Source organism: Neolamprologus brichardi, chromosome 1, assembly GCF_056152115.1.
Source record: "Neolamprologus brichardi isolate AB-2024 chromosome 1, ASM5615211v1, whole genome shotgun sequence".
NCBI lineage: Eukaryota > Metazoa > Chordata > Actinopteri > Cichliformes > Cichlidae > Neolamprologus > Neolamprologus brichardi.
This window is the reverse complement of record NC_142104.1, coordinates 8565538-8578548: the sequence shown is the minus strand read 5'-3', so window position 1 is coordinate 8578548 and position 13011 is coordinate 8565538. Positions and strand designations below refer to the sequence as shown.

The 13011-nt window shown below is 40.4% G+C and overlaps 1 protein-coding gene across 2 annotated transcripts in view; it reads left to right on the top strand.

Annotated features, from left to right (window-relative positions):
* The window catches only part of LOC102797770 (transcription initiation factor TFIID subunit 4), a 96229-nt gene extending 83672 nt beyond the window's left edge, over positions 1-12557 (top strand). For both annotated transcript variants that reach the window (XM_006779754.2, XM_006779753.2), the window contains one exon: positions 10299-12557. In XM_006779754.2, the coding sequence (XP_006779817.2) occupies positions 10299-10472 (174 nt within the window). In that variant the 3' untranslated portion in view covers positions 10473-12557. The remainder of the gene's footprint in view (positions 1-10298) is intronic.
* The last annotated feature ends 454 nt before the right edge of the window (positions 12558-13011 follow it).

Genomic DNA, 13011 nt, shown 5'->3' with positions numbered 1-13011 from the left:
AAAGGATGCTGTTGTATGTGGTATAATAAAGCAGGTTGCCAAAATGCTGTGCAGGTAGGAAGTAAGCCTTCTGGGCCTGTGGAAGAGCAATCTGATGGGAGGAATGAGGCCTCCAGAAAAGTGCCAACAGAACCATAATGAGGAAGTCTTTAACTGCGTTGAAATTTTGCAAAGCTGCCAACCATTTTTACCCCGTTCGCCTCCCACACATCTGGATTTTTTAAATTAATTGCATATTACTCTATACGATTTGAATTTCGACAAGTGTCACATACCATATTGTTAGTCAAAAGACTTTTTTGCTTAACAAAAAAACTAGTAGAAGTACAATATAAGTCGGGCATTTTACTGTAACTTTACTGTAGGTTGATTTAACACCATAAATCCCCAGACTGGTAAATTTGTTTCAGAATAGCTTAGAAAACTTTGGCAGCTTCTCCCCTTCAGCTTTTTGGATAAAAAAACAATGACACTGGGGGTCACGGATGTTCACAGAGACACTCTATTTAAGTTTTGGTTCGTCTTTCTGGGCCATCTATATAAAACATGAAACTCCACTCTTTCCCCTGAAGAGCGTGGATTTTAATCAGACCTGCTCTTCAGACAGCCATTTTCCGGCTGCTCATCTTAGCAGGCGCTGCATCAGGTGCACGGGGACCAGTGTCAGCAGCACGGGAGCGAGCCTGTGATGGCTAAGTGATGTCAAAAATGGCCCCATTAATGTCAATTTAAGATCAAGGGCCGATTCATAGCGCGAACCTCTGCCATAGATGTGCTCTCTAAAACCCTACATCTGCAAATCTACTGTGGCTCCTTGGTGTGTTCCTTTTCTTGTAAGTGGAATGTGTCACTGCTCATATGAGGATTTATGTGAAGACTGACAGCTCAGGATACAGCACATGTCTGCCGAGCAGCGGGAACTGTTGTGCTGCTTTTCGTGTCTCATCCTGTGCTTGAGTCAGTGTCTGTTATTGCGCATGGGTTCTGTGTTATTCAGTGCCATGCTATTTTGCTAGTGTACCATTTTCCCTAATTAGGCCATTTGCAGGATGCGTTCTTCTTAGTATGGTCATTTATGTTTGATACCATTCTGAACCGATAGGCTTTTGTTAACTGGTTATTCCTATTTGGAACGTTTCGCAAAGACATCAAAGGGTGGACCACAAGCCTCATTTGGCAACTTCTCCCAGCTATCCATCGGCTGCAAAACACCCCGGTGCCTTGATTATTAACTCAGTCACCACCCTCTCATTCAACTTGAATTAAAAATTAAAAACCAGCAGAAATGACAGTGCCACACCATAGAAAGTAAAGTGTGTAAAACCAACAAGGGCTCATTAGCGAGTAGTTCTGAAGACAAGCATTCTGACTAGAGACTCATTACACTTCTCCTATTTTAACTCTAATTGGGTTCATTTTATATATGAAACGCCTTGAATATTTAATGCTGAAAAAGTTCTACTTCTGATACTTTATGTAGCCAAAGATACTTGGCCTGTGTTAATTGTCCAGGTTATCAGGGAGGCTGTTAGCAGTTTCGTAGCCACTCTGTCCCTCACTACAGAAAGTGCCAGAGAAGCAAGACATTGAACACATTGCTTGGTGGGTTATTGGTTGGATTATGATCTTCAGACAAATAAAACTGATTTATTAATCACAACAGCAACAAACTCACCATCTGGATCCTTGTTATGTTAGCTGTTCTGCTGGTGTACTACTCTGGCTGTGGACAATATGGCTTTCCTGTCATTTAGCAGATAATAATTGGCAAAATGTGAACAAATGTTATTACCCCCAAATCCGAAGCGGGGTTGCCAACTTAAGCTACAAAGCCCCACCTAATAAAGCCTTTGTACTATTTAACAAGTTGTTCAGCTAGCCAGGCTTAGAGCATTTTAATTAAAAAGATTAAAAATGGTGTTATGGTTTCTTCCTCTAGTTGCCTTCACAAAATCTTTTGTTTCTCTCAGGTTGAAAAGAAAGAGAGAGGGGGAAACAAAAGCAAGATTGTGTTTCCAGGCAGGAAAGTTTGAAGTTCTTTGTTTGGAAGTAAGGTTCCGGGTGCAGCAGACTGTTTAGCTTGGTGACCCTGTGACTGTCTTCTGAGGAATTGTATGAGCAGCCCTGCAGAATAGTGCTCCGGGGTCGGCTTTCATCTTAGCAGTAACCTGTGGACTCAGGGCGATGGAATTGCAGCTTTGTCAGTACACTACTAATTAGAAAATTCCTGACCTCGAGCAAGATGTTTTAATTATGTGTTGTGTCAACGAGTTTGCAGATTTAATCCACCGTTGATACACACTCAAGTGTGCAAACTGTGTCGCACATTGTAGTAGATCAAGTGGAATGGAGCACTTTTTTTCCCCTACTTCGTCTTTCTCTTCCTCGTGTAAACTTACGCCTTTCCTGCACCGTGTTATTCAAGAGCCATCACATGCTTAAGTAGCCAAATTAGACGTGGAGTTAATGTGTTAGCTCGTGAAAAAGCTGGTCTGATTCGCTTTGGTTGTGGGAGGCTGAACAATGTGACAGTATTGTGCTGGGTGTGAGCTCTCTGTTGCAGTGAGTCAGTGTGAGGGAAGGCAGGAAAGGGTTAAACAGAAATTGAGCGGGGATGCTGGGGGCAGCAGTGCTGCAGAACATAGCAGTGTTCGTGCGAAGGCAAGTCATTTCCCGAAACACTGCAGACACATGGCCTGCGGCGCTCTAAAACCTTTGGAGACCAAAATGGCTTGCAGGAGTTAGAAGTAATAAGGTGTTTTTTTGCCTTCTTTCTCCTTGACTGAAATTCTGCACGGTTGCTATGCATTGCCATGGAGCTGTGTAGCTGTTTTTATGGTTTATGTGGGTATTAAGATGCTCTGCAACTGGCCATTTTTGAGATTTGTTGTTGTTTAGTTGTGAAGCAAATGGAAGTTGTTTGTTTTGAAAGTAATTCCCTCATCCTTTTTGCCATGATCAGAATGCTAGACCTCACTCCTGTCCCATTGTGTTTTACCCTTTATTCTTTTAGTTTTTCTTTCTGCTGTTCACAAAATGACAAATTAAAAATAACATGTTTGTGACAAGAAAAGAAATATAGAGCAAATGGGCTTCACTCGCCTCCATTTTTGAAAGCATGGCGACACTGGCTGCCTCTTATTTAGAAACCTCTGATAGGAACAAAGGCCATCTGCGTCAGTGCATGAACATAAAGCTGTGGTATTAGTCCATTCTGACCTCTGTGATTATTGGTGGACTGAACCAAAACCCTTTTCATCCTTCCCCCTGGTTCTGTTAATCTTGGCTGCCTTGTCTGCTTCAAAGGGGAGCTCCGGCATATAATCTGGGTATGTACATCTGTGAATTATTATTCTAATTCTTTATACGTTTATTAGAGCTGAATAAACTCCACATCAAATACATCACTCGGGCAATGTCAGAAAGCCTGGGGCAAATCAGCCGACATCTGTTAACTCTTTCAAAATGGCCTCATCCAGCATGTCTGTGGGCGTAGAAGAGCGAGAAAAGGGAGAGGCGAGAGAGAAAGTCTCTGTTGCTGATTAATGGCGCCCGGAGAAGAGGCGTTTCAGCCCGAGTGTGGAGATGAAGCGGGGCTGCACTCCCACGGCTGGGCTACACACTGTAAACACTGAAGGGACGAGGCAGCGTTCCCCAACTGAAATGCAGCATGGAGGAAAACATGTGGGAAAGCTTTGCATCCTGGCACATAGTCAGTCAACCAGGCAGTCAGTTAGTCAGCCCTTCAGTCAGTAAATGAGTCGGTCAGTCAGTGAGTCAGTCAAGCTCTAAGCCAGTCAGCCCAACAGTCAGGTCTTCAGTTTGACAATCAGCAAATCTGCGAGGCCTTCAGTCAACCAGCATGCATGATAGTTTGTCAGCACATCAGGTACTCATCATGTGAGGAAGCCCAACAGGAGTAGGACCTGCAAGCCAATTTAAAGGATCTAAACACCTAATGCAAATATAATTGGAGCACTAAATCATGACTTTGTGCTCTTAAGAGTGACCAAAATATGAAAGAGAAAATTTTCATAACTAAATAGCAGCTATCATTAACTTCCACCCAGTTTTTAGCTTTAAAACACTACTTGGTGTAGCTTTTGCTTCGCCTATTTGTCTATGTTATCAGCAGTCTATCATTGTTGTTCTATATATGTCCTCATTGCCTGAGGCTTAGACATAAGAGTTATCTCACCACCAAAGTAAAAGATAAATGTTGTATTATGAACAGCTTCTATTTTTCAAGAGTCTACTATTTGTCTTTTAGCATGACAGCTACGCAGTGTTTTATCCCCATGTTGCAGTTTTAGTTAATGCAGCGTGATTGTTAGTGTGTTGTCGCACACTGGTATATACAGTACACCCTCTCTCACCACCCAGCCTCTGTCTGCAACTTCTGCCGTGAGGAGTGGAGTGCTGAGACAGCAGGTTGGACTGTGCAGGGCCGAGCAGCTCTGCGTGCCTGGCAAAGTGGGCCATTAACCCACCGCCCTAAGGTGTGACCTGGGCCAAATCCAATATTGGCTTCGGCATCAAGGCACAGGTGCCACTCAGGGTTCAAAGACACAGATCAGCAAGAAACCCACCACCACCGCTACCCTACCCCCTTTCCCTTTCTTAAACAGTAAAGGACTGAATGTAAATTGCATACACATACAAGCACCACTACTGTTACTGTTCAACTGGAGAAAATAAGTCAAAAATAAGGGCAAGATTAAGAAAGACAGAGAGTGTAAATAGAAATATGAATTGAAAGTAAGTTTAGCAAAATATGAATTCATTTTAGTTCTCTCAAAGTTAAAGTGAGTTTTGCAGTCCATATATGATCTGATAATCTGAAATTGTGATTTGCTAACTTTGTCCTTTCTAGTAAAATATTCTTTTTTTTCCATGAATCTCTGATTATCATATAAAAGTAGAAAAAAAATTAATGTCCAAACACACCAGCCTTGTCATTTTCATGAAATCTGCCCTCACTCATAATTTTATAATTGCATTGGGAGAAGATAATAACACTAAATAATACAAGCCTTGTATTTGTTGTTACCTTTGTCATTATCTTGAAATCTGTGTGTTCTGCCAAACTGTCTGCTCAGATGAAACAGTGGGTTTCTCTACTAAACAAACAAATAAAAGATAAATGACGGAACATGTGGAACAGTTTTAATATGTTCCAGTTCACTCTTAAAATCACAGTGATACCAGCGTGTTGACGTGGCTATGCACCATTCTTGGTTTAAAACGATGTTAGATTCAGGTGGTCTCTAGTCATTGTTTAAGGAAAATCAAATCTCCTCTCCCATATAAATCAGTTAGAGGGGATGAACTGTCAAACTTACGAAGGAAATGGAGTGTAACAAGTTGAAAATTCTGTCTGATATCAGGCCATATTTATTGTGAATAACGTCTGTAAATCTTACTTCAGTCATTTAAAGTATGCATTCATGTTCTATTTCTAAATCTAATCTGAAGTTTAGCTTCACAAGAAATTGCTATTATTATAGGGTCACAACCCAAGAATGTGCAGGACTTGTCCTGTGCTTCAGTGCCTCTCTCATTATTTTCCACTTAGTGTGTTATGCTAATTGCAAGATAGATAAAGCACATTTAGACGTGCTTTTTCTGCTTTTTTGTGCATTCGCAAATGTGCTGCAAACCACAGGGAATTAAATAGTGTAAACTAATGTGTCTGGACCATTGGCGCGTTGTCATGTATGTCAACACACTGTCGCTGAAGACCAGAGCCAGCAAAAGAGGCCTTATTACAGACGAGCTTTAAAGCCTCCGCTCTCCCCTCCTCAGGTTCCATCCACCGCACTCTCTGTGTTTTTTCTGTCTGTCCCCCGCTCCAAACAAGTCAAATGTCTGAAGAGATGTATCGAAGTATCCCTGCGCATTCTGTACGATGGATATGTCATATGACATAATGCCTCCGAGCGCCCATCACAGATAAAATGACAGATGCTGTTTTTTGCCTCATGGATCTTTCTTGGCCAAGCTGATTTTGAGATTTTCCTTTTTGCTGTACTCCTCTGTCTGTCTTTGTGACTCTGCTCTCGTGCTCTTTCCTCTGCTCACGTTTTCTTTTTATCCACCATGACCTTACAAAAGTCTACCATTTTGTTTTTTTATTCAATTTCAAACACAATTACAGTGTAATTGCTAGACAAAGAGCGAATAGTCATTGATGTCTCACTTCCCTTTCTAACTGACACTCCACCATCTGCTTTGTTTAGCGGTGGTGTTTACCATGCCCATCCCTCTCCTCCCTCCTCTGCAACATTATTTCCTGTGTGTACTGGTGAGAGGCATTGGTCTCCATAGATACTGACAACAACATACCACTGTTTGGGTTGTTGGCATTCTTTATGACGACAGCATATAAAGACAGAGGGGAGAGGAGAGGCTGTTTTGAGTGAATTCCTCTATAAGCGCTGGACTTTCTGCCTGTATTATTTCAATCACTTACGACTGCCCTTGTCCCCAAAGGGAATAAGGCATTCTGGGATCTGCAGTGCACTACCTGTAGACCATGATCTGTCTGTGCTTTCTGCCTCCCTCCACCCCACCATCACCCACTTTAGCCACTACATCACCCCAGCACTGACTGCCTGCCTGTGGCCAGTGCTGCCCATCCATCTAGGTGGATGGATGGCTTTGATTGGTAAAATCTGTGGCCCTGTCATCAACCTTACTTGTGATTGGCAGTAATTGGCATGGCAGTAGGCAGGCCCATCTTTCACGTGTGGTCAGCTATGATTGACCTGATTAAAGTGGGGTTGCTCCCCAAAGTGAGGGTCTGGTGTGCCCCAGGGTGCTGAGGAGCATGCTGTACCCACTTGCCCCTAGATGTGGTTGAGGTAAGTTGGCAGGAGAAGTGGCCTGGCTAGCCTCAATCGTCATCCAGCTTCCAAAAAAGGGACAAAATGTGTTCTAAGGGTAATTTGAGACAAGGCATCATCATACATTGTACACAAACACAAGCATATGAGGGGGTGGGTACTGGAGGGACTTTGGTTTTGTTCTTGTAAATTCATACCCATCATATGTTTGCAATTAAGGCCTGTCTGTACTCTGTGTTTACAGAGTGGTGCAATCAATGTAATTATGAGAGGGTGTTCCTGACTGAAATGTCTGTCTTATTTCTCTGTGCCTGGGTGAAAAGTGGGCATTCGCTGGATTTGTTTCCCAGTGTTTCTCATTTCCAAATGTAAATGCATCTCTTGATTTGTATCAGCCTCTGTATACACTCCCTGTTTTTTTATCGTTCTCCTTTTTCCTGGATCAAATACAAACAACAAGGTCTCCATTTCAGACTGGAACGTCAGCTAAGATCTATGTCAGCAGAGTTGTTTATTTAGAGGAAAAATCTGTTCATAGTCCAGGCAATGTAAAGAGCCATAAAACATACATGAGCAAAAATGTGGCCTTTGGTGAATGTTGCCAATGTTTTGTTTTGAACGTTTAAAGATTTTTTGAACATTTGCCTGCACCTGAAGATCTGGACATTATTAGTGTGTCTTTTGATCTCATCCAGCTCTTCAAGACAGATTATTTTTCTTTATTGGAGGTGTATACTTGCTTAGAGGCCACATTCCTTACTATTGATACTGTCAATGTGTTTGCCATTGAACAAAGGTTACTTTATTTTCTGAATGGAAACCACATATTGCTTGACTCTAAACAGTTTTGTGTTTCACTGTAGAAACTGTTCCAAAGACTTACAGAAAAGAAAGTGAGGGAAAAACTCCTAGTAAAAGAAACAATAAAAAAAGTCATACTGAGTTTGGGGTTTGCGTTGAGGTCACAGCATGGTGGTGCACTGATAGGAGGTGGTATACAGGGCTTTGCAGACCCGTATGTACATGTTGTAGCTGTAGCTGCACTGTCACCAAGGGACAGTGTCAAAAATACGTAGAACAACCAGTAAACTGGGCTACTCTAGGTTAAGTTGGGAGTTTAGCTTAGCTGTAAAAAAAAAAGCCATACAAAAAGCTTGTTTGCAGTGAGGTGAAACCAAAAATAATGAAAACGGTCTATACTTGAGCTATATGCTATCTTTGATGTCTTTTTTCCAATTTTTCTTCTTTGTGGTGGACTTTACTGTCTGTCCCATTCTGTTTAAGCCAACCTTTCAACCAGTTGGCAATCTGTTATGCTTTTGGCCTTTTAAATGAAAAAAACAAACAAACATCCAATGGAAACAGCTACATTACATGCAATGTAGCTGCCGCATTAGTTGAATTCCCACAATCCCTCTCTTTGCATAGCCAAAGTACACAAACAGACACTAATGTGGGATCAAAAATCTATCATTACACACCACGAATTAACTTATCACAATTTGCCATTCAAAAACAAAAGTATTCTCTTCTCCTTTTAGCTGCATGATTCCTACAAAATCACAAATGAGTTTCTAGAATGTAAAATGCGATTGAGTAAATCTGTCGTCAACCTATCAGTTTGCGATTAAATGGGGTCAAGTGGGCAATTGCGTGGTCTCTGTGTGGCCATATGGCAATTAACTGTGATAAATTAATGCAAAATTGCAAACCTCTTTATCTGCTGAATGGCATAGGCACATGGCAAGCTTCTTGTTATATAGAAATATAACAAAAATACAGCCAGCTGGCAACCAGTTGAGTTGAGTCCCCTTTTTGCAAAGAGACACATTGCAGATGAGATGTGCTTATCAGTGCAGACGGAACCAGATTTACTGCAAAATATTTGCAATCTGTTTGCATTTATAAATTAAACGTCAGTTATTTGCAAATCTTTGTCAATCTGTCTGAAAGTAATTGCAGTCTGACTGAGTCGGACTGTAGTAGTTCAGAGACAGGCTGCCTACCCCCAGGTGACCCATGCAGTCGCCTCACAATTCAAAGTGGCTGCCCAGAGCTTGAAGGTTTTGCATGTGTAATGTCTGGGCAATAGGTTGATCATCCAAACTCTTTGGTGATGAAATGCACAGAAAAAAAAAAATATTGACCACCAACTTTTCTTAGGCTACGTTCACACTGCAGGCGAAAGCGCATCAAATCCTATTTTTGTTTTTGACCCTATGCGACCCATATCCGATCATGCTATGACAGTGTGAACGGCACAAATCCAATATTTTCAAATCCGATCTGGGTCACTTTCGTATGTGGTACTGAATCCGACACATATTTGATGTTTTAGAAAGCGACTGCTGTTTGAACGGTCATGTCGCATTAAATTCGTCTTTTACGTCACTGACACAAGACAGACGCCAATTATCGGCGCCGGAGAAGCGTCCGAGAAGACATCACGAACGCTTCCTGGCCATTCAGTGTAGATGTCAGTGAAACTGCTAGGAAGACAACGTTGGAGAAACGTGAACATTTTATTTGAACTGTATAATCTGCAGATTCTGACAGAAATCTGCAACTATCCTTTGAAGTACCGCTCCTCTCTTAAACAGCAATAAGGATAATTATTAGGTTATCTACATTATTATGAAATAAATAACAAAATAACTTAAAGCAAAAATTGGGAAACGTAAAGTCCGAAGTCTTTATATTAAGGGCCATCAGTCAAACAATACCGTTTGCTCTGGGTCTAAACAGAGCGCGTTGTGTGTGACGTCTTCTTTTGCGCATGCGGGCCGCTTTGAGCGTTCACACTAGAGTGCGTTTGCTGTCGCATTTTATTTGTAGTGTGAACGAGCAGACAAAAAAAATCGGATTTGATCAAAAAATCGGAATTGAGCATTAAGACCTGCAGTGTGAACGTAGCCTTAGTTACAAGGGGACCGTTATGTTTTTACTGTAGTGTGACTAAGCCATAATGTCAGCCTGCTACAATGCTCACATGCTAAGATGCACGTTGCATTTGTTTAGAAAGCATGGATCCACTGTGCCATAAAAGAGACCTTTCAATTTGAGTTTTATTTTAGGGGAATAAGGCACAAGAAACAAAAACTAGCGAGTTTGCCTTGTCGAGATGTAGCTCTCAACCTCAATATGAAAGCTGAACCATTATGGTATAAAAGATGATGTTAGCTCTCGATACAAGTTTGAAATGCAAAAATAAAAAGGTTCAAAACGGCAGCAATCCAAATGTAGCAGGAGTGCTGGGAACAGTGTATGGCTGCACAAGGAGATGACCTTGAAGTGTTTAGCGCTTTTACTTAAATTGGATGAGGGTTTTACTGTTTTACTGCTGCAGAACTGCAGAACCTGGCTTTTACATGGATAATATAGCACTTGATGAAAAGCATCCACATATCGTATGAGTTATTTCATTTCACCTTTCGACCTCTGCATTGTCTCCAGGTTTCCGGCAGTACGGCAGGCTCCCCAGCCAGCTCATCCGCCCCATCCACCTCATCACGCCAGTATACACGGCAGCGCATCACTCGTGTCAACCTCAGGGACTTAATTTTCTACATGGAGCAGGAGAGAGAGACCGCCCACTCGCTCCTCCTTTACCGTGCCCTGCTCAAGTAGCCTCTGCTCCGCTCAGCGCCCACCTCAACCACCTCCTCCTCCTTCCCAGCCACGTGCCTTCAGATCAGGTCTAATGTTTCAGCTCTGTGTCTCCATATGTGTTGTAGTGTGATGTTTGATGTAGCTTTTAATAACAAGAAAGAAAGTGAGAGAGATATAGACAGAAAAAGAATAAAAATAAAACCGGTGTTCCGTGTCTTCTCCTTTAGCTTCACAGTGTGTAGTTAGATCATTCAGTTTAAGGGCCCCATCATTTCCTATTGCTGAAGTTGGATTTGCCAGAGGAACGATGTGTTTACGTCACAGGACTTGACCAAGACCTTCTTCCACGTTTGTTTGACATTCTTGGCAGAAGCTTCAGTGAACCACCTTAAAGTAGAAATTTCCTTGCCTAAGAAAATATAATAGCATATTGATACAGCCTACAATATTATCCATGAGTTATTTGTTGAACACAGTTCAATGAATGTAGTCTAGCTGAACCTAATAAGTGTGACTTTACAGATTTCTAGACCAACTCATGATTCTGAAACATCCAGATTCCAAATAACAGCAGTAAATTCAATTTCCTTACTATATGTGTAAATAGTTCTTTTTGAATTATTTTACAGCATGTATATTTTTATCACATGTAAGCTTTGTAAGAAAAGGAATAATCCACGTGTCAATATTATGAAACCTGATGTTTTGTACAACCATGTGCTTTGAAAGAGTCAAATTTAGATGGTATATTCTGTAGAGTGTTGTTACAAAGAAGACTCTTCTTGAGCCTTCTTGAAAGGTCATTTAACAAAAAACACATACGGCACTATGTGACACCAGTTTCAGACTGGTTTCCCTTGTTGAGTGAGTCAGTATTTTTTTAAACACATAATGTGAACATTGTTTTATGACTAGCTGTTTGTCTTATGGTATCATGCCCACAGTAATGGTTTATGAAGGTCGATTTTTGAAGTTTGCTGTTATTCTAGATGCATCAGTGGCATGGGAGAATGAAAACAGACATTCCTCTATCTTCCACGTTCATAGTTCTTTCTGCACATTACTGATGTTTGGCAAAAACACTTTTTAACTATTTCAAAGCAACCCACACCCTCACTTTGATATTAATTGAAAGGCCAAATTAATCCATGAGATGTTTTAGTGCACAACATTTATATTTGTGTGACATTCGATCCAAAATATAATGTCACAGCAACAAACTAATGGTAAACTGAAGCAAGCGGCTCTGATTTGTTTCTGTTGTTGTCTTTTCTGCAATATCACTGACCGAAGAACACTATTTGACCAGAAAGTCCTTTTTACATGTCTTGCATTTTCGTCATATTACTTTCATCCCCCCATTCCTTAATGTGTTATGTAATGGCATTCATTATGGGTTTTTGTTGTTGTTTGTTTTCTCTATTTAACTAAACATCTTGGCCTCTATGCAGCTTTTCTTGTCATATTGAAATTTATTTAAATATGGATGACATTTGCAAAAGTCGTGCATTGTAAATTTTGACGGCACTTTTTTGATATCTATTTTACCTGACAACTGAAAGCTGTCATTGTATTATAGCAAAGAAACAGTATTTGCCACTTTCTGTCAAAAGACACTTATTTTTTAACAATTAATATATTTGTTCTGTTCTGCTTTTTTTTTTTTTTTTTTATTAGATTGGCTTTTATGCTCAACACATTTTCATAAACTTTATCTCTAAAATGCCATGTTTTAAAAACAAGCACAACAGTACTTATTGTAGTGATTTCAGATGATTTTATGAATTATTTCTATGGTTTCCGGTCGTTTCACAGGAGGGCATTTCTACTGCTACTGCTACTACTACTCCTAGAACAACAACAACTACTACTACAGCTTTTTAGCCAAAATATTAGGACAATATTCCTGTGTAAACAGATGGAGGAAATACATTTCAGTGTAAGGATGATTTGTAAATATTGTTTACAAAACTATGTGTTTATTAGAACCACGTTATTTTTGGTAAACTCTTGTATATATCTTGAAAATTTCCTGTTTGTGTGAAAAACAATACTTATGTATTTGTACCTATTTTGTAAAGGAATAAATAAGCTGTTTACTAAACTGAAAAGACGACTTTTTCCAGTTTCTTCTTTGTATCATTCTAGCAGCGAATGCATAAACATATTTTGTAGGTAGGTGTTTTTTACTCTAAAATGTCTCTAAATGCAAATAATAAAACAACTAAGCAATGTGTTCACCTCTTAGATTTTCAAGGGAGAATGAGCTATGCTGTTTTTTTTTGTTTTTTTTTTACCAAAGTCAACTACTAATTCAGCCTGCTTCATTTCCATTTCTAACATTGCACATGCTAAGTACAAACTGAGTCAAGCGCTGCTGCTCAACTATGAAAAGTCCCTCTAGGTTTCTGCTGCTAATTAAGCAGAAGCATTTTCGAAAAGACCAAACCGTTTAACTCAGTGCAAAATATTGGGGTTTAGGAGCATATTGGTTTTTTCAGGATCTCGGCCCATTCAGCCCTGAAGACGACCTTCCCCCTTTGCAAAAATGATGAAC